This window comes from Amblyomma mixtum, chromosome 2 (assembly GCF_055824585.1).
Source record: "Amblyomma mixtum isolate Tamu chromosome 2, ASM5582458v1, whole genome shotgun sequence".
NCBI lineage: Eukaryota > Metazoa > Arthropoda > Arachnida > Ixodida > Ixodidae > Amblyomma > Amblyomma mixtum.
In genome coordinates this window covers 49,952,166-49,978,766 of record NC_143013.1, presented here as the reverse complement: position 1 = coordinate 49,978,766, position 26,601 = coordinate 49,952,166, and the positions used below count along the sequence as shown (strand labels likewise).

Here is a 26,601-nt window from a genome sequence, read left to right as displayed (position 1 = left end):
TTTTCTTTTTTTTTTTCCCTCATAACCTTGACACTGCAGCGCCCTCTGCCTTGACCCTCATGGTGAAGCGCATCCGTGACGCTCCACCCCCCAACAACGTGCCGTGGGTGCCACAATCTCGGCGTTGTACCGCACTGGGCTCTTTCAGCCGCATAACTTCGCCCGTGTGCCGGCACGTCCCTTCCCGCGCCGTGCCCGGATAACACAACTCGGGTGCACTCCCTCGGGAGAAAGCGTGCGCGTGCGCTTTACCGCGCGCGACGCGAAGGCGATCGACCTTCGCGCTCTCGCTCGCCAGTGCTCTTTGGTGGTGCGCGCGCACAGTCTCGACGCACCGGTTGAGTCAGCGTGCGAGGCTGCTCGCCTCCGGCTGGAGCGAAGCCAGTCCGACCGCCGTCGCCGTAGCTGCGACTGCGCGTGGGGAGCCGCTGCCACCAGCATGGATACGCTCGCCTTCGGCGCGCTTCTGCTCCGGCTCCTCTTCGTCGCCTGCCTCCTGGGCTCGGCCGCGGCACAGGACTCCAGGTGAGGGGGAAAACGGTGTCCACATGGTTGATTTTGTCCTGCTTTCCGCTGGGGTTTGTTGAGAAGCCGGCATCTTAGTCTGCTCTGTCGATATCGGTGAAGATGATGAGCTTCAGCCTAGCAGCACTTGCATGCGCATGGGCTGTGCCATTCGTCTCGCTGCCTACAGTAAAGCCGGGTGCGTTCGAAACCTCGCTCTCACTGTTGAACTTTGGATTGGGCTCGACTGAAACACAGAACGATCCAGTGTGGCGAGATTTCGCAGCCCGTTAAAGGAAAACTGTGCTGCAGTGACGCTGGGAGGTGGTTTTCTAGTCTGTTTGTCTGGTTCGGTTGTTTTTCTTTTCGTTTTCTTGGTTTCTTAATATTACATTCAGAATTGATCGCAAGCGCTGCACTAAACTGCGTTCTACGTGACCGAACGTGTAGATTTAGCACACAAAAGCCGAATAACTTAAAAAAATATACGCTTGAAAATGCGCCGTGGAATATAGCGGAGAGAGCGTAATGCACGTGCAGCATTTCTAGACGGCGCACGATGGCTCGGTTTTGAAGGTCAGACGACTTTTTAAGTTTCTGAAAGAGGGAGGGAAAGAAGCAGAAGAAACAAAGATCGTTTTGAGAATATAATAGCCTTCTCAGTTCTTCACTTTCAAACGCTGTATACCATAATACTGCACTGCTCTCGCCCAATGGTGAAACCTTGTAGATCGAACTACAGGGATGCAGATTACAGGCACGTCTTAGATACGACTAGTAACATGTTGACGTTTCTATTGTTATCGCTGAGAACCGCTTGTGGTTAGTCTTTCTCGTCGTCGTTTTTTGTTTTCTTGGCCGGGGGCAATGAAACGAACTGACATTGTGCCAGCAGTCGACGCAGGAGCTTCTGGTGACTTCCGCGTCGCCGTTGACGCGTGTCGACTGCTGTCCTTTTTGTGAATGAAGCAGTCGCCATTACGAGAGGACCAACCCATCAAAAGGAGTTACTTTGTTACTTTCGTGCCATATAGTTCTCAAAATTTTCTTTCTTTTTTTTCGCCAACAGTTGAAGATTGGGTCAACTATACTATATCGCTTGCTGATCTGTTTAGTACTCTCTAGTTATTTGTAGTCTTTGTCAAAAGTAACCAGGCTGCATGGTTTGCTTCTAGCTCGTGCAGCGGAGCCCTTACAGCTTCCTTGAAGCTGAAATGTTCGTTAAAGGTAAAGACTGGGGGTCTTCTTACCTTCCAACCACTTTTGATATTTAGGAAAGTCACAAGGGCTCTACTACAGAAGCTAGAAGCAAACCATGCAGCCTGGTTACTTTTGACAAAGACTGTACTTCTGCTTTGCTTCTTTGAACTGAAACTTGTACCGACTCCTGCCATGTCTCGTGTATGAGACATGCATGTATGAGGCAGCCTTTTCGTCTTACAAACTTTGCCACCTCTGTTCTGGCGGGCGCCCTGTTACCAGCTCAGCAGGGCATGCCTTGGCGAGAGTGCAAGGACTGCGTGCAGACGCCCGTCGGTGCGTCTTCGCAGTCGCTTGCACACGCTTTACTCGCTTTGCCGCGCGGTGCGTCAAGATCCGGTTTTCGCAGCTGGGAGTGGCTGTTGTTGTCCCGACGGGAAAGCCGGCAGTGGTTCCTCTTCTTTCTTGCTCATTTTAGTTTTGCACGGACACGCTTAGGTGACGATAGCGGAGTAAGTCACTCGGGAAACACACGCTAAGGATGTCAACGTCTCGCGAATTGAAATGAACGTTTTCCGGTCAGATCTCGACAGGAAGAAACACGGGAAAGTGATTGTTGAAGACGAGACAAAGGAATAAGTGTGCCTGCATTGAATGGAGGGAGGTATTCAGAAACACGTACTATTCATATACCGAATCCGTGCTGGGGCGATAAGAACTTGTTATAGTCGCAGAAATCTGAGGTGCATCACGCCTCTTGCCGTTTACGAAATTTAATTGGGAAAGAATGTTTTGTTTCTTAAATTTTCTTGTCTTCGCGCGCGTTATTTGATGCATGTTCTTCTAGAATGCACTCTCAGCAGCAACAACAGCAGACGTGATAACGGAAAGCGCCGACGCTCGCTTCATTTATGTCTGCATGCCACCTCGGCAATGTTAGGTTAGTTGCTGACGTACGACGACGTGTCTTCCTGCAAATGTGTCAGCAAACTTGTCCACGGTGCAGTGCGGAAAAAAGCGCGAATGGGAACAGATGGACGAAGGAAAAGAATTACAAGGACAGGCGATAACTAGTAATTGAAGTTTATTCAAGAAAGGTGAGCGCGCAAATACGAACTCAAATGGCGCGAAAAAAAAAACACAAAGGCAGCAATATTATCACATGAGACAGCATTCAAATGCACTCAGGGGTCTTTTGCACCACTCCGCAATCGAAGCACTCACTCTCGATTATTGTAATCGTGTTGAACTCGGCACAGGCGGAAACTATAGAGAAATGCTCACACCTTAGCACGAAACGTCGCTTTCTCGATAATTTCCAAAGTTTCTCTTCGAATTTTTCAACGTCTTCATATATAGTTTTAGGTGTAGCCTTGCTACTTATTATTGCTTATATATATATATATATATATATATATATATATATATATATATATATATATATATATATATATATATGAGAGAAGCCAACAGCCACAGAAACGAAGGGACACAGGGGATTTTTAATTATATATTTTTTATTTTGTGCTGTTGTTCGATTTAGAATAATACTAAACATGTTATCGCTTAAAGCTAATTGATTAGAAAAGCAGAAGAAAAACAGAAGAAAGAAAAGCAGAATCAATTAGCTTTAAGCGATAACATATTTAGTATTATTCTAAATCGAACAACAGCACAAAATAAAAAAAAAATAATTAAAAATCCCCTGTGTCCCTTCGTTTCTGTTGCTGTTGGCTTCGCTTATATTTATAACGAGCCCCTCATTCCCCTTTCCCTTGTTTGCTATATATATATAAGCAAGTCTGTCTCGCTTGCTCAAAATCAACATGATTTGCTAAAGAGTGTGCGTGTTGTATCGTGCCCTTTCTACGGCCCGCTTTTGCGCTGCTGCTCTTACCACGATCTCGCAAGAGCCATAGCCCGGCTGCGAAGTATCGAAGTCCTTTCACTGTGCTCTGTGCGTGCCGTGAGAGATGCCTTCGGTTGTAAACACGCCACGGTCTTGCTGCGGGGAAGCTGTCGTGCTGACGGCTGCCACATTTAGTGAGCGCGGTACGTATCCCCGTACGTACGCTCGAAGCCTCTGCGCGCAAGTCGCTTGCAGTGATGCTGCTTAGAAAGCAACGACAGCGTCACGTGAGAAGCCGATTACAACGGAGGCGAGACGCATGCTAATGCTTTTTGCTCATTTCGGCTAGTAGCGAGCGTCGCCGGCTTTTCTAAGGTCAGTAAAAATCAATCGGTGAAGCTAGCTCGAAATTTGTACAGGGTATTAAAAAGGCACAAAACTGGTAACGTTAGGAAAGGTTGGAACCGCCTAGTAAACATTGTTCCTTTCTTGCCATATAGACTACTACGAGACAACTACGAGGTTTCTGAGAAAGATGTATAGCTTTCCTTTGTAGCCGTACGGCTGCGCTCGGGTGGATGTCACTGAGTAATTACTCCCTTATTACAAATCTACTCCACCTTGGGGGATTCCCCTAAACATTTGACCAAGACTGAAAACAATTCCCTTCTTATTTTTTTTTTTTCACCTGCATTGAAAACTTGGATGCTTCGCTACGCTAATGGCTAATATTGCTCGTTGATCTGTTTAATACTGTCGTTATTCGTGCTTTTGTTTTTTTCCTTTGTATTAAAATCTGTACCCACTCCTGTTATGTCTCGTGTATGAGGCATAAGTTTTTATGAATAAAATGAATATCACATCGAGTCCAGTCGCAGGAGGCGGCTATTTTAAATTGCTTATCTTCCTAGTCGTTCATATATCATTCGTTTCAGTAGGCGATCGAGGTCGTAAATCATTGGTTGTCTTTTGCGACAAATGGTTAGATTGTCCAGGCAAGTTCGGGTCAGGTTAGTGACGGTTTGCTGGGAATTCGGCTCGTTTCGCACGCTGTGATTTCCATCGGTCCGCGACTGGAGAGAGCAAACGGCTTGCGATAGTTTTCCGTCCCGTTGGAATTCAATCGGCGCGTCAGTGTGACCGGTTTGCGACCGACGACGTGGTAGAATCGTGGCGTCGTGTCACGTGCAATCACGTGACAACTCTGTCGGAGGATGCATCGGAGCGACAAACGCTGGCAGTTTGTTTGGTCTGCGCCGCACGTCCGTCGCCTGTGCAAACATACCGAGCAGACCTGCATGCCTCTACGACTGAATTCGCTTGGTATGCGTTCCATGCGAAAGCGCTTTCCGAAAATCGCACCACGACATTGGCGACTGTTAGGAATTTTTTCGCTTCGCTCGTAGGATGTGAAACGGCACTTTGTCTGGTGAAAGTTTTCATTTTTACGAAAATACGTTCTTGTCGGGATTCTAGGACTCGTGAATAAATGAAAAACTTGCTGCATGGCGCAAGCTTCCGCAGTACATTTTAGTTCACGAGTGTGGTGAAGCCTATCCTTCGTAACAAAACATCGTCCTGAATTTCAATGTTAGGTAAACCTTAGTAGCCTCAAGGAAGATTTGCTTGAAAGGTTTGGTGGTACCAATTGTAGTATTCTTCATGGTTATCAATTTCGCTCCCCCGTTGCTGCTGAATGTGTGACTCATTGGCTGCTTCTAGAAGAGCTGACTACTAATAATGGATGACGTAATGAAACGAATGAGCCTCTTGAACAAAGTTGTTACATCCGGTTCCGTCGAGCAGTGCGTGCCAAGACGAAGCGGGATCGTTGGGTCGCGTCCATTTCTCACGGTCTGTTCTATGCGTTCGCGGAATATGACCGCGATTAACTTCCGGATATAGAAGCGCTGACGCGAGCTCGTGGAAACGCTCATCCGGGGCGACGCGCGCATACGAAACGCGTGCGTGCTCTGCGTCGGCAAGGAGGCTTTATGACGCGCGTCTGGAAACCCGTCGGGCCACTTTGCCGACGGCGCTTGTACCGGCAGCCGACAGGTGGGCGAAACACGCTCGAGGTGAAGGACGATGTTGCATCCACCGACAGGAGCACGATTCTGTTGACCCGCTGGAAGAACGACCACCAAATCGGAAGTCGTCACCATAGCAAGGAAGACATTCATTCATTCATTCATTCATTCATTCATTCATTCATTCATTCATTCATTCATTCATTCATTCATTCATTCATTCATTCATTCATTCATTCATTCATTTACTCATTCATTTACTCATTCATTTACTCATTCATTCATTTTTGCCGCCGTTGTGGCTTAGTGGTTATGGTGCCCGGCTGCTGAACCAAAAGACGCGAGTTCGATCCCGGCCGCGGCGGTCGAATTTCGATGGAGGCGGAACGCAAGAGGCGCCCGTGTGCTGTGCGATGTCAGTGTACGTTAAAGAACCCCAGGTGGTAGAAATTTCCGGAGCCCTTCACTACGGCGTCCCTCATAGCCTGAGTCGCTATGGGACGTTAAACCCCAATAATTCATTCTGACATTAGTGAAAACAGCGCTAAAGAAGAAGCCCGAAGGCGAAACGAGGAAGTGACAGGAAAGAGCGCTGACTGATAACTGCTCTGACTGACTGACAGCGCTGACTGACAACTGACTGACAACTGAGCGCTGCTCTTTCCTGTCACTTCCTCGTTTCGCCTTCGGGCTTCTTCTTTAGCGCTGTTCTCACTAATGTCAGAATGGACCAACTAGCCTAGAAAAAAGTTCTGCTAGATTATAATTCATTCATTCAGGCGATAACTCTGTTCGTCTTTTATTCATTTGTGCTTTCTTTTGTTCTTTTTCTTAATTCTTTTTCTCCCATTTTAGCTCACTTGCTTATTCGATCGCATATTAATTAATTTTCTTTATTTCACCGGGCAATCAATTCAATTAATCGTTGCTTTATTCACTTCATTATAGACACACGAAGTCAAATATTGATTTAATAATTAATTTCAGTTTGTATCCGGTGAGCACATTCAACAGCTTTAGATTCTAACAATTTTTTTTTTTTTGCAAGAGGAGCGGGGTGATATTAGATGAAAGAAATGCAGCTGCTAGAAGTGGCGAAAATAACAGGGACGGCAGTGCGAGAAATAGAACAGCTACTGTTGGCGACTTTAAACTGGGATGCCTAATTACAAGTAATTAGCGACTCTAGCTTCACAAATTACTTGTAATTTGACTGCGAAAGCTGCATGGTCTATGAGGAGATTGTTTCCATGCTTTTGCTATTGCAAAAATGAATTCTCCCCTCCGTAAGTAGTCCTCATTGTGGGGAAGGAGAAATTATGGCTCGGTAATGAATACCTAGCGCAAGACAAGAAAAAAAATACCTGATTGATGAGTTCATTGCTTCTATTTATAGAGTCCGATTTCTCGGTCGCAAGTTTCGGCACAAAAGCATTTCGGATCAATTTCGTCGATATCTCCATCTATTTCTTGGTTCAGCATACTGTGCGCTTGCGCTAATTGATGACGGCACTTAAATGGCTTTCGCAGTTCAGAGGCAAATGCAAAAGACTAAAAACAAATGAACTCAAGCGCCGACTGTCACTCAACTTTATATCCATGTAATGAAAACGTATAAATATAGCTCTGAAGGCAAAGGAACAACTATCGAACAAAGAAAACAAGAAGTAAAACCTACAAAATAAATACAGACGGAGGGTAACAACCTATACCTACTTTAGCAAGCGCCTGATCGCCATTTCTCAGAGCACTAGTTCTTTGTCAACACCAATGAAGGATTGGCACCGCCGCGGTGGCTGAGCGGTTATGGTGCTCGGCTGCTGACCCGAAAGACGCGGGTTCGATCCCGGCCGCGGCGGTTGAATTTCTTTGGAGGAGAAATTCTAGAGGCTCGTGTACTGTGGGATGTCAGTGCACGTTAAAGAACCCCAGGTGGTCGAAATTTCCGGAGCCCTCCACTACGGCGTCTCTCATAGCCTTAGTCGCTTTGGAACGTTAAGCCCCATAAACCAAACCAAACCAATGAAGGATTAAGTACACTATGTGCACTATACGGAGAATTCCTTCTCACCTGTTTCCAGAGAGTCACGTGGGGTGATATCCATTCACTTTTTATCGCAGAGGTAACCTCAAAGAACACGGCGTACTCACAATCATGAGATGTGCTGGGCTGGAGAGCGTTCCGTGATGTCAATGAAATTTCTGTTAGTATCTCGCAGGCGTATGTTTATATATCAGGTTGTGTGCACAGCGTATAAATTTTCCCACAGTTTGCGTACACGTGTGGCTGACTTTAGCCGCACCATCAGCACATCTTCCGATTTTAGCCAAGCATATAAAACAAGTTTGCTGTTACATAAGGACTACAAGATACGGATGAGAGACCCTAGACATATGGCATCTCATGCCTATCTGACAGTTTTTTTTTCGTTTTCAAGTTTCTTAAAAATTCTTTTCTTATCAAGGTGTTTCATATTTCTTTTTAGTAGTCGATCGCGCTGTGCCTGTGAAAAAGTGGTTCGGTGGCAGTTTTGCAGCACAGTGGTCCGGGGTTGCTGTTCATCCCTTGTGCAACACATGTCGCCGTAGGCGGTTTTTAAGAATTTCGAAGAGCCTGATCCTCTCACGTAGCTTATTCAGAGTCGGCGCTAGAGCAAGCACTCAAAGAGAAATAAGCGGACTAAGAAGAAAAACACTCGGCAGCAGCTCTCGTTCTGTTCTGCGCACACCGTTGTGAGCGCCGACGATTTGCGCTTTTCTTCCTGTACGTAAATGAGGCGCACCAGGTGAACTGTTTCTTTCATGGATTTCACTTACGGCATTCAAGCATTTCTTTCCTTATGGCAGCAGTCCAGTTCGTTGACCTGTTCAGAAATTCTGTTCTGTAGCGCAGGCATTTCTGCAGCTCGGAAAAAACAAACAAACAGATAAGCTGGGGGAACTACGTGAAACAGATTTGAATCAGGTCAGATGTATAGTGTATTCCAATGAGCAATCCAGAGTAAATTTTCTTGCTCCGCGAAAATTTACGACCTTGTTTCAATAGGTGATTTGGGTTCAAATCCTGAGTCTGATTGGATCGCTACGCATATCTTGCTCCTTCGCGGATTCCGAGAGCTGCTTCGGATCACCAATTGGAACATGTCATTGCTGATATGCATGGGTCGGATGCCATTAGAAGACCGAGGAGATGCATGGCATAAAAACTGGGGAGTACGAGCTGTCAACACGAGGTGACTGGCGCAGAAGGCAGTAACCTCTCCCACTACGAATGGCGTCGTGGAAGTTACAGCTTGCGTCTGCATATCGGCAGCCGAATGCTCAACACTGGTAACGCGTAAAGAAGATATTCACCCTGTTTGTGGTCAAACGTGGTAGCCCGCGGAGTACGAGAGCTTCATCATCATCATCAGCCTTACTACGCCCACTGCAGGGCAAATGCCTCTCCCATGTCTCCCCAATTAGCCCCATCCTTTGCCAGCTGCGGCCACTGTATCCCTGCAAACTCCTTAATATTGTCAGTGGACAACGAAGAAGACAGTGCTGGGCTCGTGCACGGAGCGCGAAGAGGACGAAGTGTGATCTGTGCGCCGTTGGCCGGCAGTGGTTCGATTGAGCTACTGTGAGCTGCTGTCAGCATCCCTCAGTGACTACTTCTTGTGTGCCTACATTTACGTAACATCTCTTGGTGGAGGTGCGGGGTACGAGCCGCCATGCCGCTGACCCGACGAGCCGACGAGCCGACGAGCCGATCCGTCGAGATAGCTACCGACGCGCCTGCCACGCCGACTGTCGTCCTAGCCCACCCTCGAGACCCGGGCACATTCTGCGGTACCGATGGCGTGGACGTTGAAGACTGGCTCTCGCTGTACGAGCGTGTGAGCACACACAACCGGTGGGATCCCACGATGAAGTTGGCCAACGTCATTTTCTACTTGACGGGCACTGCAAGGGTCTGGTTCGAGACACACGAGGAAGAACTGACCAGTTGGGACCTGTGCAAGCAGAAGCTCACCGAATTGTTCGGTAAGCCATTCGGACGTCAGCTGGCTGCGAAGAAGGAGCTTGCATGCCGCGCACAATCCTCAACAGAGTCATATGTGTCTTATATTCAGGACATTTTAGCCCTCTGCATGAAAGTTGATTCCGCCATGTCAGAGAGTGACAAAGTAGGTCACGTTCTCAAAGGAATTGCAGACGACGCGTTTAACTTGCTGGTGTACAAGGACTGTGGAACGGTTGACGCCATCTTAAAAGAATGCCGCCGCTTTGAACAAGCGAAAAGCCGCCGTATTTCCCCTCAGTTCACGCGGTTGCCGAACACGGCGGCAACGTCGTCCTGCGTAGACTCATCCCAACCGTGCTCCCTGCCAACATCCGACAGCCTGACACGACTTGTACGCCGAGAACTAGAGGCAGTGTCTCCCACAATTTCCCAATTATCGGTACCGGACAGTGCCCCTGCAGTATCCCTTATATAGGCTGTTGTCCGACAAGAATTCGCCAATCTCGGGATCCGACCTGTATGCTCCATTAGTTGCCCAGATGCTCGCAATGTGTCTCCCGTGCTCGGTACCCGACATCCGTACCACACTCGCCGCAGCCGCAACCCGGATGAGTGGAGAACACCTGACGACAGGCCCATCTGTTTTAACTGCTCCCGAGTTGGTCACATCTCCCGACACTGCCGAAGCCGTCCGTCATCGACCTACCGCCGCTATCCTGATTCTTTCTATCCCCGCCGCTCGTCGTCGCCCCATGAACCACAGCTCGCAAGCTCCGACGCTCAGGCCCCTCCAACTAACCGCTCGTCGTCTCCTTACCGTCGTCGATCTCCGTCGCCCCAAACTCGACGCCCATCATCTCCTGGCCCGTATGCTCGATCCCGTTCGGAAAACTGATGGCTGCAGCGTCTGGAGGTGATGCTGCTCCGACGACCGACCTTGGAAATCCTCCTTTGACTCTACAAGCCCGACGGAATATACTTAGCGTAGACGTGGACGGGATCCCTGTTACCGCTCTCATCGACACGGGAGCGCACGTCTCCGTTATGAATGCCTCTCTACGCCGTCGCCTAAGGAAAGTGCTCACTCCTGCCCACTCCGCTGTTGTTCGTCTCGCCGATGGCGGTACTTCCGCTGTCGTTGGAATGTGCACAGCCTGTGTGTCAATCGCCGGCCGCCATACTTCGGTTCTCTTCACTGTCCTCGAACACTGCCCTCATGACCTCATCCTTGGCCTTGACTTTCTTTCCGAACATTCTGCCCTCATTGATTGCGCCACAAGTGTCGTTCAGCTCGCCCTAACTTTTAACGAGGATCCACCGGCTCCAGTTGTCCATCGCCTATGTACCGTGGATTTTGTCCGCCTTAACCCCGAAGCCGTCACTTACGTATCATTCTCTTCCGTCCCACCAGTTCCCGATGGCCAATACATCGTTACTCCAGCCCTTGATGTAACTCTCGCACGGAGTGTTGCCCTCGCACATACAGTGGTCACTATGTTTGCCAATAGAGTGTCCCTTCCGATCCTCAACTTTTCATCGCACGTTCAGCCGCTTCCCCAAGGCATGTCGCTCGCCACGCTGTGCCCTGCTTCCGACTGCGTTGTGTCAGCTGTCACCGGCTGTGAACCTCCCTCGCCGAAATGCTCCGCGTCCGACGTACCACCATCTGACCAATACGCAAAAATGATTGCCCCTGACCTCTTACCAGCACAAACTCACGACCTCAGGTGTCTTCTTTCCTCATTTCACGACATCTTTGACTTCGACAACCGCCCTTTGGCTCGGACCTCTGTGGTTACGCATCGCATTAACACCGGTGACGCCGCTCCTATCCACAGACGTCCGTATAGGGCCTCCAGTACAGAACGGAACATCATTCAGCAGGAGGTGGACAAAATGCTTACCAAAGACATTATAGAGCCATCGTCGAGTCCTTGGGCCTCACCAGTTGTTCTAGTTAAAAAGAAAGACGGGAGCTGGCGCTTTTGCGTTGATTACCGGCACCTTAACCGCATCATGAAAAAGGACGTGTATCCTCTCCCCAGAATTGACGACGCTTTGGATTGCCTTCACGGAGCCAAATTTTTCTCTTCCATCGACCTTCGATCCGGCTATTGGCAAATTGCTGTGGATGACCAAGACCGTGAAAAGACTGCATTCGTCACACCAGACGGCTTATATCAGTTCAAAGTTATGCCGTTCGGTCTCTGCAATGCGCCAGCTACCTTCGAGAGAATGATGGACTCCTTGCTTCGAGGATTTAAATGGGTTACATGCCTGTGTTACCTAGACGACGTCGTGGTTTTTTCGCCCTCATTTTCCACGCACCTCGAACGACTGACGAGCATTCTTTCTGTCTTCCGTAAAGCCGGGCTGCAGCTCAACTCGTCGAAATGCCAATTCGCTCGTCGCCAACTGACCATCCTTGGACATCTGGTCGATGCCTCGGGTGTCCGCCCGGACCCTGCTAAAGTTCAAGCTGTCAAAGACTTCCCTCTTCCGCAATCGTCCAGGGACGTACGCAGCTTTGTAAGCCTGTGCTCTTATTTCCGACGTTTCATCAAAAATTTTGCTGGCATCGCACGTCCCCTCACCGACCTCCTTAAGAAAGACAGCCCTTTTACCTGGGGCCCTGCCCAAGGAGAGGCCTTTTCTTCCTTAATCCAATTGCTCACTTCCCCTCCTATATTGGCCCATTTCGACCCGTCGGCACCCACTGAAGTTCGCACAGACGCCAGCGGATATGGTATCGGCGCTGTGCTCGCCCAACGTCACCAAGGTCAAGACCGTGTCATTGCGTACGCCAGCCGTCTTCTTTCCACCGCCGAGCGCAATTACTCCATAACGGAGCGCGAGTGCCTCGCCCTTGTTTGGGCGGTCGCTAAATTTCGACCCTACCTGTTTGGCCGCCTTTTCTCAGTTGTGACGGACCACCACGCTCTTTGCTGGCTTTCTTCGCTGAAGGACCCCACAGGCCGGCTTGGTCGTTGGGAATTGCGCCTGCAAGAGTACTCTTACACCGTTGTTTACAAGTCCGGGCGCCTACATCAAGACGCTGACTGCCTGTCTCGTCACCCTGTGGAGCCGCCAGATCCTGGAGACAATGACCTCGGCCCGTGCTTATTCGCTATCTCTGATCTGCTTAACATCGCGGCCGAGCAACGGCAAGATTCCTCCTTGCGTCCCCTTATTGACCGCCTCATCTGTGCCAACCCCGATCCTTCGCTCGAACTCTTTGTCCTTCAGGATGACATCCTCTACCGCCGCAACCTTCGCCCTGACGGCCCTCCGCTCCTGCTCGTCGTTCCTCAGCGTCTCCGCTCGTCTGTCCTCGCGGAACTACACGACCTGCCCACCGCGGGACACCTCGGTGTCTCCCGCACGTACGATCGGGTCCGACGCCGCTTCTTTTGGCCCGGCCTTTACCGTAGTGTTCGCCGTTACGTTGCCAGCTGTGACCTCTGTCAACGAAGGAAGCGGCCCTCCACTTTGCCTGCCGGCCTTCTGCAGCCTATCGACGTACCTCTGGAACCCTTTCATCGTGTCGGACTAGACCTCCTCGGACCTTTTCCTACGTCCAGTTCCGGCAACCGTTGGATCGCCGTCGCGACTGACTACGCCACTCGGTACGCTATCACACGTGCCTTACCAACCAGTTGCGCCACCGATGTCGCCGATTTCCTGTTGCAAAATGTCATCCTTCATCACGGTGCCCCACGCCAATTGCTGACGGACCGCGGCCGCTACTTTTTGTCCCGGGTAGTTGACGACATACTCCGGTCCTGTTCCACGCAGCATAAACTCACTACAGCGTACCATTCTCAAACGAACGGGCTTACCGAGCGCCTGAATAGGACCCTCACTGACATGCTATCCATGTACGTCGCACCCGACCATCGTGATTGGGACATTGCCTTGCCCTATGTAACATTTGCTTATAATTCATCGCGGCATGACACCACGGGCTATTCGCCTTTCTATCTTTTGTATGGCCGGCATCCTGCGTTGCCACTGGATACACTCCTGCCGCTTTCTTCGGCCTCGACCACGGAGTACGCACGTGACGCCATCGCTCAAGCAACCTCGGCCCGCGAAATCGCCCGCGACCGTCTCACCGCCTCCCAGGCCTACCAGAAGTCAGTTTACGACCGCCGACATCGCCCAGTACACTACACGCCAGGATCACTCGTCCTCGTTTGGTATCCCTCTCGCCGTGTCGGCCTTTCAGAAAAACTCCTGCATCAGTATAAGGGCCCTTATCGCGTGCTCCGTCAGGTGACCGACGTGACTTATGAGATTGCCCCCCTCGACCCTCCGTCGTCATCCACCCCCCCTACCACTGACGTTGTTCACGTGGTTCGCCTCAAGCCATACCGTGCACCTGCTCCGTCTTCCACTTAGCATCGGGACGATGCTTTCGCCGCCGGGAGTTGTGTCAGTGGACAACGAAGAAGACAGTGCTGGGCTCGTGCACGGAGCGCGAAGAGGACGAAGTGTGATCTGTGCGCCGTTGGCCGGCAGTGGTTCGATTGAGCTGCTGTGAGCTGCTGTCAGCATCCCTCAGTGACTACTTCTTGTGTGCCTACATTTACGTAACAATATTTCCGCGAGAGCTTAGGCGCAGGAAAATCACAGGACTTTGCGAGTAGTTCTCAGAAATCGGTCCTGCTTTCTGACACCAACTCTATACAACCGAAATTGTCTTACACCCTTAAACGTTGTTTGTGGCGTCTGCAGCTCACATGCCTACCTTTCAGAGAAAGGGCATTTATCACAAACAACCATACACTATGAATCTAGTATACAGTTACACCCTTGTCTATAAGGGTGTTTAAACTTGTCACACCATTCGTAAAAGGGGCTACAAGTACCTTTGCACGCATCGCTTAGACGGTTGCTTGCCGTTCTCGTGCGCAGCATTTTCCGGGAGAATTAATATCAGAGACTGCATTTGGCTCACTTTATTAGAACACACGGATCTTACAGCCGGTTTTCGAAGCTGGCTGAGTACGCAGAAACCTTCGAACAATTTTACCGGCATTGTACTTTCACGCGAAGTAACTTTACTTACGCTTGTAGACTTATGTTGGACCGTTTTATATAAGACTTAACAGAACGTGCCCTACGCGTACTAAAATTACTACCATAACAAGTGCCTTTATTTTACTCGTATATAAGCGAGACAGACACGTGGCGTTCTTTTCAGTCATGTGGTATTTGCAGCACCTGTTCTGCGATACAAACCGGACTGACTCGACTCCTGTTGAACTTCTAAAAATACAACCGCACTGCTGTTTCATTGTGAAAGCACACGACGTCTTTTTGTGGAGCGGTTAGTTCCGCTGCATACATCTCTTCGTGAATGTTTATTTTGGGTTCAAACCAGTGTGCCCACGTTCTCTACGACGGTCAGAGAGCTCACCAGTTCTACTCCGTCTTTACAAGGGACAAACACGGCCCAAGTATTAAATGTCTCGCCTGTGTATATATTTGCCGTTGCTCCTCTAGATTTCAAACGCGGTAGGTGAAAGTCTCATGCGTGAGGTGGCGTTAATTTTGCTGGAAAGCTTGTGAACACACTCGCAAGTACATATAAAAAGGCAAGAGACGAGTGCTTCGCGATGTTTAAGGTAGAAAAATAATTCGCATTTCTCTCTCTGCCATATGTTTTGCGCTCTATAGTGCGTGCGTGTCATGACACGTATGCGCATAGTAATTTTCCGTTTATTTTTCCCTCTAGTATTTGTGGAACAACTGACTCGTATTCACGACGTAAAACTTATTGTGTCGATATAACACAGCTCGATGTGACCTGACGTGAAGATTAGCAGCAGGTTCTAAGGATGCCAGCGTCTTTTCCACATACATTGAACGTATAAAAAAATCTCTGCCTCTCCCGTAAACGAGAGTAGAGTAAGCATGAAATGTTTACGGGCCTAATGTCACCTCGGTGGACACCCGAACCGCACCGTACAGGAAGGGAGGAACGCCACCACCCGTTCAGCGCGTACCTTGCCATTTGAGCACAAGGTTTTTTGAGGAAAGGAAATGGCGCAGTAATTCTCTGCCATCTCGGTGGACACCCGAACCGCACCGTAAAGGAAGGGAGGAACGCCACCACCCGTTCGGCGCGATGCCTTGCCCTTTGAACGCAGCGCTTCTCCCCCGGATCACGTATTACAACGAAGTGTAACGTGGCATTTATGTGCTTTGTGCACGCGTTATTAGAAATCGGAAATTATAATTACGTGCATTATCAAACCCACAGCTCCACTGATATCTTGATAAACATTGAGAAGGCACTGGCAGCAGTTATTTTTTGTCTCATTTGGAGACCAACCGGCGCTTGCATGCCGGTCGCGTAGGAGGGCTTACAGAGTCTCGTTAAATCTCGTTAAGTCTCGTACGGTGCCCGGATGTTCTCGTTTCAGAGCCCGGATGACTGGAATTCAGTGCCCGGATGACTCGATTTCAGTGCCCGGATGACTCGATTTCAGTGCCCGGATGACTCGATTTCAGTGCCCGGATGATGGCTCTCGGTCTCGGCGTGACGTCACCACACTGCCGACAACGGGGGCTAAAAGCATTTCATGCTTAAAACGATTTTCTGCGCACGGGACAACACGAAACATAAATTTCTCTCTTTTTTGCCACTTATGCTGAATAATTTTTTTTTGAGGCGCGAAAAGCAACGTACGCGCTGGTGTAGACTGTGGAAAACTGTTGTTTGATTGAATAAATTTGAAACTGGTTCAGTAAAGAAAAAAAAACGTTTTTGCAAACTACACTCATCAGAAATGTATCACGTTGCGTCGACGGTCGCGTTCCGATATTTTGCTACGGCGTACGTTCTGGACAGTTTGCGACCAAATCCGCGGTTGAAACGACTATTTGGGGGCCGCCGCGGTGGCTCAGTGATTATGGTGCTCGGCTGCTGACCCGAAAGACGCGGGCTCGATCCCGGCCGATGCGGTTGAATTTCTTTGGAGGAGTAATTCTAGAGGCCCGTGTACTGTGCGATGTTAGTGCACGTTAAAGAACCACAGGTGGTCGAAATTTCCGGAGCCCTCCACTATAGCGTCTCTCATAGCCTTAGTCGCTTTGGGACGTTAAACCCCATAAACCAAACCAAACCAAACCAAACGACTATTTGGCATGCTGCCGCAGAGAAAAAAATATACAGGTGCAAGAAATATGGACGCGTACGCCGATGCGGGCTGACGAAGCGCTCGCGGATGGGTTTAAAAATGTAGGCGTAAGTGCGATAGTCTGAAAAAACAGTACCTCCAACTTAAAACTAAAAAGAAAAAAAAACATTAGAGATCCCTGCGCCGACCCGCATTGGGAGAATGAGAAAGCATTCATGCATCCTTTACACTTGTCGCCTCTCAAATTGCTTCACTTTAGACTGTTTCCGTCTGTTTCTGCATCTTTTTTTCTTTTTTGACTCTTTGCCTCTCTTTTTACTGCTTCCAGTTTTGACTCCTACCGCTATTTTCACGTCCCCGCACTGTATGCACGTCCGGGGCTATTTTGTCGTCTCAATGACCTTTTGGCCTCTAATTAATTACTCCAGATCAATCAAATTTGGTGTACGACATTTTATCATCCTCTGCGACGTAGTTGCGCTTTCTCCCGCAATTTTGACGCCTATTACTGCTTTCACATCCTCGCACTATATCGACATCCGATACTATATTGACGTCTAAGTGAGATTTTTCACTCTACTTAATTCACTAATAGACGATATGCGAAATGCGCAGCGCCATCTCTCGGCGCTCTGAGAACTAAGTCCTCCATGTTGGTACGGTACAGAAAACGAAACCGCTGCCCAGCGTTGTGTTAAAACGGCTGCGCTTCGTTTGAAAAGTAAAATGCCGATGCAGTGTTGCGCTACCCTCTCCACTGTGAAAAGACACTACGATGTGTGCCAGAACTAGGTGCTTTCCAGCTTTACGCTTTTCTATTTTTTTTTACTCCGTCCCAACGTTTTAGTAACACAAAACGCCATGCGAGGTATCATGTGTCAGCACGCGGATCAGTGCGCAGCTTTCGCTTTCTGCGCTGATTTTTGACAAATCTCTCGAGGTGAGTTGCGTTTAAATTAAGATAAGGACCACAGCCTTTGTTGTCCCTGATCAAAATTAGAAGCCGATTTCGTGCATTTATCAACTCTCCGGTCGGGCGTGAATATATATAGACACATACTTGAACAACGTAATAGAGAAGGTAATTTTTTTGAGCGGGCCAATCGCTCGTGCTGTGGCGAAATAAGTTCACTCGAAGAACAATATGCCGATTACTGCTATAGTTTGCTACGTGTTCAGTTAAGTTTTTCCCGTGTTCAATTAGTTTTAGAAGGGCGAGCAAACTCTCTGGACCATACGCATATGTTATCCGCGTTAAGGAGTCTTTGTGAAGCAATACACCCTAGGTATAAAAACTGAGGTGCGAATGCTTTATTTCTTGAGGATTCCTATACCTTCGATATCTGCGGCGACGAAAATCTAAAAAAAAGAAGCGAATAATATAGCTACTTTATTATGAAGGAGGGACGCACTTCTAAGCTAGAAAGTACGTGCAACAGTGTTCTGAAAACGCTTCAGGCCATCAGATTTTATTATCGTTGTGGCAAGTTCGATCCAACAGCTTGCTTTGCAACAAAGCCATTTTTCCAAGTTTGGGAGTAAGCTAATTAAGTTTCGGAAGCAACCGGACATGCTAATTTCGCCCCTGCACACACAGCTTGACCAGCGTATCGAGTCCGTGCATGCACCTACAGCTGTAGCATCTTTCTCTAATCAAGCCGCCGCGGTGGCTCAGTGCTTATCTGAAAAAAAAAAAAAAAAGCTGCGTCTTTGCTTACAATATTTTGAATTATATGTGCATGCCTACTTTCCTCTTGTTAATATCGACTCACTGCGTCTTAAGCAGGACGCGGTTTCAACGAATTGTGGCGAAAATCAACCGACGCCGGGCTCTGAAACGGTGACGTTGAAAACCGCGGGTGCGCATTGCACATTATAGTAAAGGAATCGAATTACGCAGCTGGTCGAGGGTCTTGTGTGATTATACTGCAATGCACGAAGCTCCTGGCGTCGGCGCGAACGAAAGTTCGCACTGTCACAGAAGTTTGTCAACACACGTGCGCACTCACCGCAAAATAACCGCTCGCTACCCTACCAGATGAATTCGCGTCCACCTGGGAATAAAATAGCCATGATAATGCGTGATGCTTGAACTGGTGCTTTAATGCGAGCATTAAAACGACAACAGCACACGGTCACGGTTCGACTTTCCAACCCACTTTCGAGTGCCGATTATTGCGATCATCAGCGCCAGACTTCAAGCGAAGCTGAGGACGCGGTAGGAGTAAGCTGGCGCTTATTGAAAGCACCTACATTTGGTCAAAGATCAGCTGTGAAAACAACGCAGCAGCTGAAGCTTGCCTGTTGAAATTCCACTCGCAAGAAGAAAGTACGCATAGCAAACGATGCACCAGCCCGACGATCTCGACCGCGCCAAGATGGAAACCGGAAGTTGTGGGCGCGTTGTTGCCAGACCGCCAAGCAATTTCGCATATCGTCTATTGCTCCACATCGACCAAATTTGACGTGCATCATACTCACATCATCCTCTATCACACCCAATCATTGTTTTTTGCTTAACTCTCACACGAATGAAGAAATCCCTGCCGACACGTTTCGCGGACACAAAATTGTCGACAAAGCCAAGTAATGATTTCGATTAATAACGGTAGTCTGCGCCGAACGTCCACTTAAGTGTGAAGCGTGCCATTCTGCTAACACAGATGACGCGCAAACGAAGATGGTGGAGCCTACGATTTCTAGCCCTGTAATGCGCGACGCACCACATACGATTCAGATTCTAAGAATGTGACCCGGATGTACTATTAGATTGGCAGGGGATGGAAAAGTTTTGAGTTTTGCTGTTAATTTACTGTCTGGGCCTTAATATTTCTGAACAGTTTTGTCATTATTATTAGAGGTTAAGAAATTACCATAATTCGATCATTTTATGTAGGCATCCGGTTTTCTGAATACACCTACCACATTTCTTTTTTGATACCTTCAGTTTAGGGATTATAACTTTTTCTTGTGGTTTTCATCACTTCGGAATTGAAAGTTTAAGGATAGCTGCGGGATTGAGATCACCCTTCGCAACACCTGCTCCCGTGTTCTCTTTAACAGCGCTGGCGGCTGTACGTCCTTCCGCATTCCGCTTTCTGCAACTTTGTAGCAGAGACATCACAAACGTGGCCACAAGTATTTCTCAGAAAGGGCGCGGTGGACCGCTTCTTGGCCTTTGCTACATAAATGACGTTGGGGCGTAACTTCTGGAGCTTTGAAATTGTGACCAGTACGCAAGGCGAAGTGTTACACCTTAAAAAGAGGCGGAAGTGGCGATGCTTCACCGTGTGACGAGAATGGTGGAAAGCGGAGCTGTAAATTGCTGTTTTATCGACCTCTACACTTTCGCAAAAGAGTAATCGCATCTCGAATCGTTACGCGCAGCGTGTTCACAGACCATCGCTTGCCCTCTGGAACGAAAAATATCCGCCTCAATAGTGCTGCTGCAACGGCTGCAGCACTCTTCGCCACGTTTCTTCCCCTGGTTTTGTTTGAAAGCTTCGTTTTCTTTCTTGATAGTGTTTCACCTGCCTCTTTCTGTACACCGCTTTGCCCGAAAATGACGTTAGGCCACTTGCGTATTACATAAGTGTTACGGTAGTTCTCTATACAGGTATCTCGGAGGCCGCTTCCTACTAAGTGCGGGGTGCATTAGTGAGCAACAAATTGCCGAATCCTTTTAGGGGTGTGCCCGCAGCGCATGAGGGGCATCGACTAGCTTTCGCGGTTGCAAAGGCGCACAACAAATGCTTGAAACAGCTTTTCAAACTCTGCCTCGGATTACAAGATCAAGGCTTCGCGTCGTAGCGTGCGCTTGATAAGGTCCCGTACTCTCGAGACCAGTAAGAACACGCCTCTGCTCAGAGTAGGGTCAACTTTCCTTTTCGCGTCGACGTCATTAGTTATTTATGCGTACTCTAGTCGCCGAAATTGCAGAGTGTGTCTAAAGAGCACGCATCTGCAGATCGAGCTCACGACAGGTGCTCGTTTAGGGCACAACAAGTGAAAATGGAGGGATTCCTTCAAGGCAAGCGAGCATATGTTTAACGTTGAGCTTTCCAGCGTGCAAAGGACATTCACAATAACGCCTCTTAGCCCACCTTCTCCCTCAGATTCTACGGTCGTAGGTGTCCCCTCTATACTATAGTTATGCTGAAGGTCGCCCGACCTGTTTGGTAGGCAGTCGCCGGAAAGTCCCGCACCGTGCGCGCGGACAGTTAACTCTCCCGCCGCGCTTTTAATTGCAGCCCGAGACAAAGGGACGCGGCATAAACACGGTGGTTCAGCACGACACGCCAGCTACTTTCAGCTCTTTCTCAACCTCCGCTCTCTAACTATTCCACCAGAAGAAAGCGAGGATAACGCTTAACGCAGACAGAAAAGAGATCATGGGGAGTGAAGGAAGCCAGAACTAATATGCGTTTAACGAGGCAGCGAGATACGCCGACAACAAAGGACAAAAGAAAGAAAATAATGGAGATACATGAATAAAACTTTAAACATGACTGAGTGCGTGCGCGAAGTAGGGATTTGATGGTACAGCCTCTCTTTTTTTTCCTTCTAATAACGTTCAGTTCGAGGTACAGCGTAGCCTTCGCTGTTGTCTTTGCGCTGCGTCTGTTTCACGTCTTTCTTACGAAAGCGAGAAAACTGGCTTTGGCTTGTTTCGTTCCAGTGCTGTCCAGACGAGCTCCTTTTGCTGTTGGAGGCAGGTTTTATACCGGCAACATTCCGCTCATAGCACCCTGGAACAGAAAAAGAAAAAAAAAGTGGATGGTCGAATGCGTTCTGGACATTGTCCGCCGCTCATTAGACGTCGTCCTTCGTGACAAAGAGCAGGATATCGTGGATACTGCAGTTTCGCGAGTATAAGCCGATATTGTTTTTCCGATGTGGCACAATGGGAGCGGTAGACTCGACTTATTTACCGTGAGCATATCGTATATTGTTAGCTTATTTCATTGCTTTATGTCGTGAAAGTAAGGCTGTGATCTTGTTGCATACTAACTCATGAATGTGCTCGCACGCAATATCCGTCGCAACCCACTTTGTAAACACCAACTTATCGCTGAATACTGAATTATTGTCTCGTTGCGTTGACATCAGGAAAACAAGTTAGCCGGGCGATAACTCGAATATGTTTTTTTCAGTGAGCAAACTTGTGCCCTCGAAAGTAGCTTGCTGGCGGCAGTAACAACACCCGTTCTGGACAGTCGTTCCAACCTGAAGGGCGGCTCGAGACCAATCTTTGGAGACGTGAAAGTCGGTCTGGAGTGCTCTATTATGTCGCAGTGAAGTGCCTTCATTTAGATACTCGCACTACTCAAGGACGCGTTAGTATGAAACACAAGGCGATTCAAGCGGGACAAGTGGGTGGTACCATTGGTACACATATTGTGGACCATCTAATTGGCGTAGAATGTTCGGAGTGGCACCAAACGATTCAGCGCGTTACGGAGCATACGATTACTAGTCGAATCAAAGCGTAGCTTATTATAGGGATTCGCACCGACGGCCTTTGGTTCCCCAAACCGTGACTTACTGAACTTCAAACGTTCATTACGGCCAAACTAATTGGCGTAGGACATTCGAAGTGGTGTCAAACAGTTTTTCTTCTTGCGCTGTATACGTTGACACAAATAAAAGAAACCCAGGTGTAATGAAAAAAATTGTACCGGATGTAGCGAAGATGGCTAATGTCGCAATATTTGTTTGAAATTGCTAACCCAAACGCTGCCTCAGCGTCTTGCTCTTTTTTGTTTGGTAAACGTGGCAACTGCTTGCCTAGAGAGCTTTCCGCGCGTTCTGGAGGCTTTAATCCTTGACTCTACATCGTCAGTAATTTGCTAACAAGTTCGTTGTGGGAAACTGAAAAATATGGTGCTGTGTGCTTGCGGCTAACTAAACAAAACCCCACAAATTTTAGAGCCGCAGCAAGGAAAGGCAACACTGAAATGACTGCTCATATAACACAAAAACAGCACTTCTATTTACATTGCTTTTTCTTTCAAGCTTGGTGATTTAAAACCAGTCGTGGCTAACCAACTAGCCCGCAATAGTAACTGAGCAAAAAAAAAAAAAATAAAAATCTTCGAGGAAATGTAGGCGCAGTGACAGTTAGGTTTTTCCTTCGTAAAGCGTCGGAATGGCCGGCTGGTCTGATCGAATGCTGGGCACTTCACGTCTTCGTCCACTCGTCCGGCGACACGTTGCCGGTTGGGGCAGCAGTTCCAACTTCTCGACACACAAAACGTGTTTATTGAAGACGCACTGTCACCATTCCTAGCCCCTCCAGACTTTCCAACGGACACGGCAGTTACTGGTGAAAGGTGGGAAAGGAGCTACTGGCGCCGTAGGCTTCTAGCTTAACAGTAACTATCTCACTTCTAAGTGGACACCAACCGCGCCGTGAGGGAAGGTAGGAAGGTGGGCATGAAAGAAGAAAGAGAGAGAGAAATAGGTGCTACGTAGGTCTCCAGATTAGTTTCGACCGGCTGGGGATCTTTAACGTGCTCTGATATCGCACTGAACACGGGCGCCTTTGCGTTTGGTCTCCATCAAAACTATCATTCCATAAACGGCACAGGGGATTAGGACACGATGGCAGCGTTTCATTGAAGGCGGAAAAGACGCCCGCGTGCTGTGCGATTCTTTCCTTCACCGTGCTGTTAATGTGTCCCCACTGAACGAGACAGTGCCTGCATGTTTCCTTTCGTGAAAACCAATTATTATTTAGATTATTATTAATGACTATGCTTTATAGGGATCCAAGCTGTCGGCAAGATCATCTCTACAGATGCGACGTTGGCTTCCATTAGCAGCTTCCCCTGAAGACAAGTGCGGTGCGATGTCGGCGCACGTTAGAGAACCGCAGGCGTTCTAACCTTATCCAGAGCCCTCCACTGTGGCGTCCCTCATAGCCAATCTTTCGCTTCGGGACATTAGGCGCCGCCGTTTACATTATTTTTTAGTCGAAGCCAAGAAACTCTCTTTCGCCGGGAGGGGCATAAAAGGCCCGCTATCTTCACGTACGAGAAATTAGCCGGGAAGACAGCCGTGTTGAGAAGCCCACCAGAAGCAATCTTACACGTTCTCCGCCCGTGCTCCTTAGCACGCAGATAAAAGGATAGCAGAATTAGGAATAGTCAACATCTGGGCTGTCGCCTCTTATAAGAGGAGTCTCTCTGAGGCGCCCGGAGAGATATTGGGCAAGCTCGTGTAGCGAGAGTGGGGATGTAATTTTCATTCAACAGAGGCCAGAACACCCGTCTCGGAACGGAGACACACCCGCATTTGAAAACGCGTTTATGACGTGAATGCTGTGCGCACTTGGCCTTCGGCATAGTGAGTACAACTCACTGTTTCCTCCCACCATCATCTTTCATCTTCACTCTGTCTGTTCTGCATCCCCGCCGCCCTGGTGCGGTCTAGCGGGCTAGATGCGTGTTATTCCGGACGAGCTCTAATCCCTTCCTCACATTAAAAAAATTATCTCTCTTCCCAGACACGCCATTTTCTCCTTGGCCTTTCGGCCCCTCTGGAGGGCACTTCACTGATTCTTCACCAGCTGGCACGTTGCCGTGGGCGATGCAAGCGGGTGCCTGCTTGGCGCGCTTCACATTGTTGGCGAATGCTGGATGGAGGCTATCAGAGAACTTGCATAAAGGATGCGCCACACGCGTTCATGCGACCGTTAGTACGCTGACACTTGGCGAAGTGAGCGATAACTTGTTTAACGATTTTTGACGGTTAAGCTGGGTGGCTGCCTCTATTCGGCTTTCTTGGATCCATTGGATTTCTTCGGCTTCGGTTCAATTTTCCCGCATTGCGAGGAGAATGACCCCGTGAAAAAATTTAACTCTCTAAGAACAATGGTCGATGGCCAAGAAGCCTTGGTGGTATTCGCCTCAAATGCAGTAGAATAAAATTCTGGGCTTGCAAAAATAAAAGTGCAGTACCACGTGTGCGAGGAACCAGTGCTGAGGTGAAGAACTCCTGCAAGCAATGGGACCCAATTGATTCCGCAATCGAGGCGCCTGTTTCTTCTTTCAACAGAGCAATGCGTGCCGGCCATGGCAGGGTGCCCTCGATGATAACTGTAGCGAAGCGCTGCCCGGCTCCTTTGTATTCTTGCCGTGCAGGTAGGCGGGCGCCGATCTTCACGCCACCATAGCGTTCCACATTACTGCGTCAGCTCGGCGCCTGGATGCCCTTGAAAGCCGTTCTGTTCTGCACTGGGTAACGACAGCCAGCCTTGAGTCCCCGTATTTGTACTCTGGCAGTCGTCGTCTCGCACTCTTCGTTAGGCAGTGTGCCATATTACCGAGGATTATTGAAATGAGAATCGCGAATGGTGTGTGCTGTGCTGGCTTTTGTGCGATGCGTACGGAAAGAAGTCAAGTCAGCGCTGCGCCTGAATCGGACGTATTTTAAAATCATCGCACAGCTCCGAACAGGTTACATGCGCCCAGCTACGTGAGGGTAGCATAGCGCTAAACAGAGGATGTATGAAAATAACTTGGGGTTCGAAGTTGCTACTGATTAATTAAGTTTAACAACAGGCTCATTGTCTAAAGGCAGCAGGTAATGCGAAATGTCTCGAAACCGATTGTATGTGGACGCCTTGCTTTCCGCTTTTCATATTCAATTATTCAAGCGTGGTGACGACACATCTAAGTAAAGCTCAGAATTAAGACGTTCGTTTTCTGGCCTTTAACCCATCACAATATCGAGTCATACCCTTAAAAGAGTATAGACACCTAATTTTGGTGGCAGGTTTTCTTCTCACAATGAAGCAGACACTACTATGCGTGAATCATCATGTGGTATTCGTCTACGACCGGTAAATAATTTATAATCGAATTTTTCTGTCATGCTGTTTCGGTATCAACATCCGAACCATGGCTGTGTCGTAAAAATGGCGTCATACGTCACGTGAGACATAGAAAAACGTTGATGTAATAGCTGCTTCCTCGTTTTAACTCCGTGCAGTGCTGAAGCCAGCCTTCCTAAAGAGCCGGAAAGACAATGAATGTAGGAAGAACGATTACATTGCAGTTTTTTCATGCCTCACGTGACATATAAACGCAATGTTGAAACCGAAACCGAGACAGCACAAGAAATTATTTCGATTATAAATTATTTAGTGTTCGTAGGAGAACACCACGCGGCAGTCTATGCATAGTAATGCCTTGCATATCATTACAAACAACAAAACACACACCCAAAAGTTAGGTGTCGATACTCCTTTAAAGCAGAGCTGAAGTGTTCTCTACTTTTTTTTTTTGCCTCTGTGCTTACTCGTTAGTAGGATGTGAAGTTTTGTGGTGTCTTGAGCTGTGGAATAAGTGAAAGCTCGTGTGCCATAAAGCGACTAAAAAAGAAAGGAAAAGTTTATTTAGTTCGTTTTCTGAACGGCAGTTTCACGCCCCGTTCAATGACGAAGTGTCCTCGGTCGTTGTTTTAACTTCGACCGTTGTTTTAACTTCGAAGTTAAAACGAGTTTTAACTTCGACCGAGTTGGAGTGTAGCTGTCGCAGCTGTCCATTCTGCTTTGCGTCCTTGTCTCTGGTTCGAGCTCTTGTCTCTTGAATAATGGACCAGAAAGGCCTCCAATATGTATTCCAGCGCTGTGGACGGGTATAGTCTCGCAAACACATAACTTTTCTTACGATGTTGAGTCATGATAAGTAAAGTGGACGCCATGCATATATAGCCTCAGCGCCGCACTCCACTTAGGAGATTGCCAAATTATGACTTCTTTATCTCCTTGCCGACAACTTCCTTTTACTGGCGAGCCGTGGCTAAAGGTCACTATCGTTGCGCTGTTCGTCGTTGTTTGTGAAAGGATAAAAAAAAATT

At 48.3% G+C, this 26,601-nt stretch overlaps 2 protein-coding genes across 2 annotated transcripts in view; both read left to right on the top strand.

The window, feature by feature from the left end:
• Positions 1-308: 308 nt before the first annotated feature.
• Positions 309-26,601, top strand: part of LOC149359303 (glycine receptor subunit alphaZ1-like) — a 46,259-nt gene continuing 19,966 nt past the window's right edge. The window contains exon 1 of the mRNA XM_089571564.1: positions 309-525. Within this exon, the coding sequence (XP_089427690.1) occupies positions 440-525 (86 nt within the window). The 5' untranslated portion in view covers positions 309-439. The remainder of the gene's footprint in view (positions 526-26,601) is intronic.
• On the top strand, positions 9,191-10,734 carry LOC149359304 (uncharacterized). The gene has a single exon (XM_089569018.1). The coding sequence runs from the start codon at positions 9,297-9,299 to the stop codon at positions 10,062-10,064; it is 768 nt and encodes a 255-aa protein (XP_089425144.1). The 5' UTR covers positions 9,191-9,296; the 3' UTR covers positions 10,065-10,734.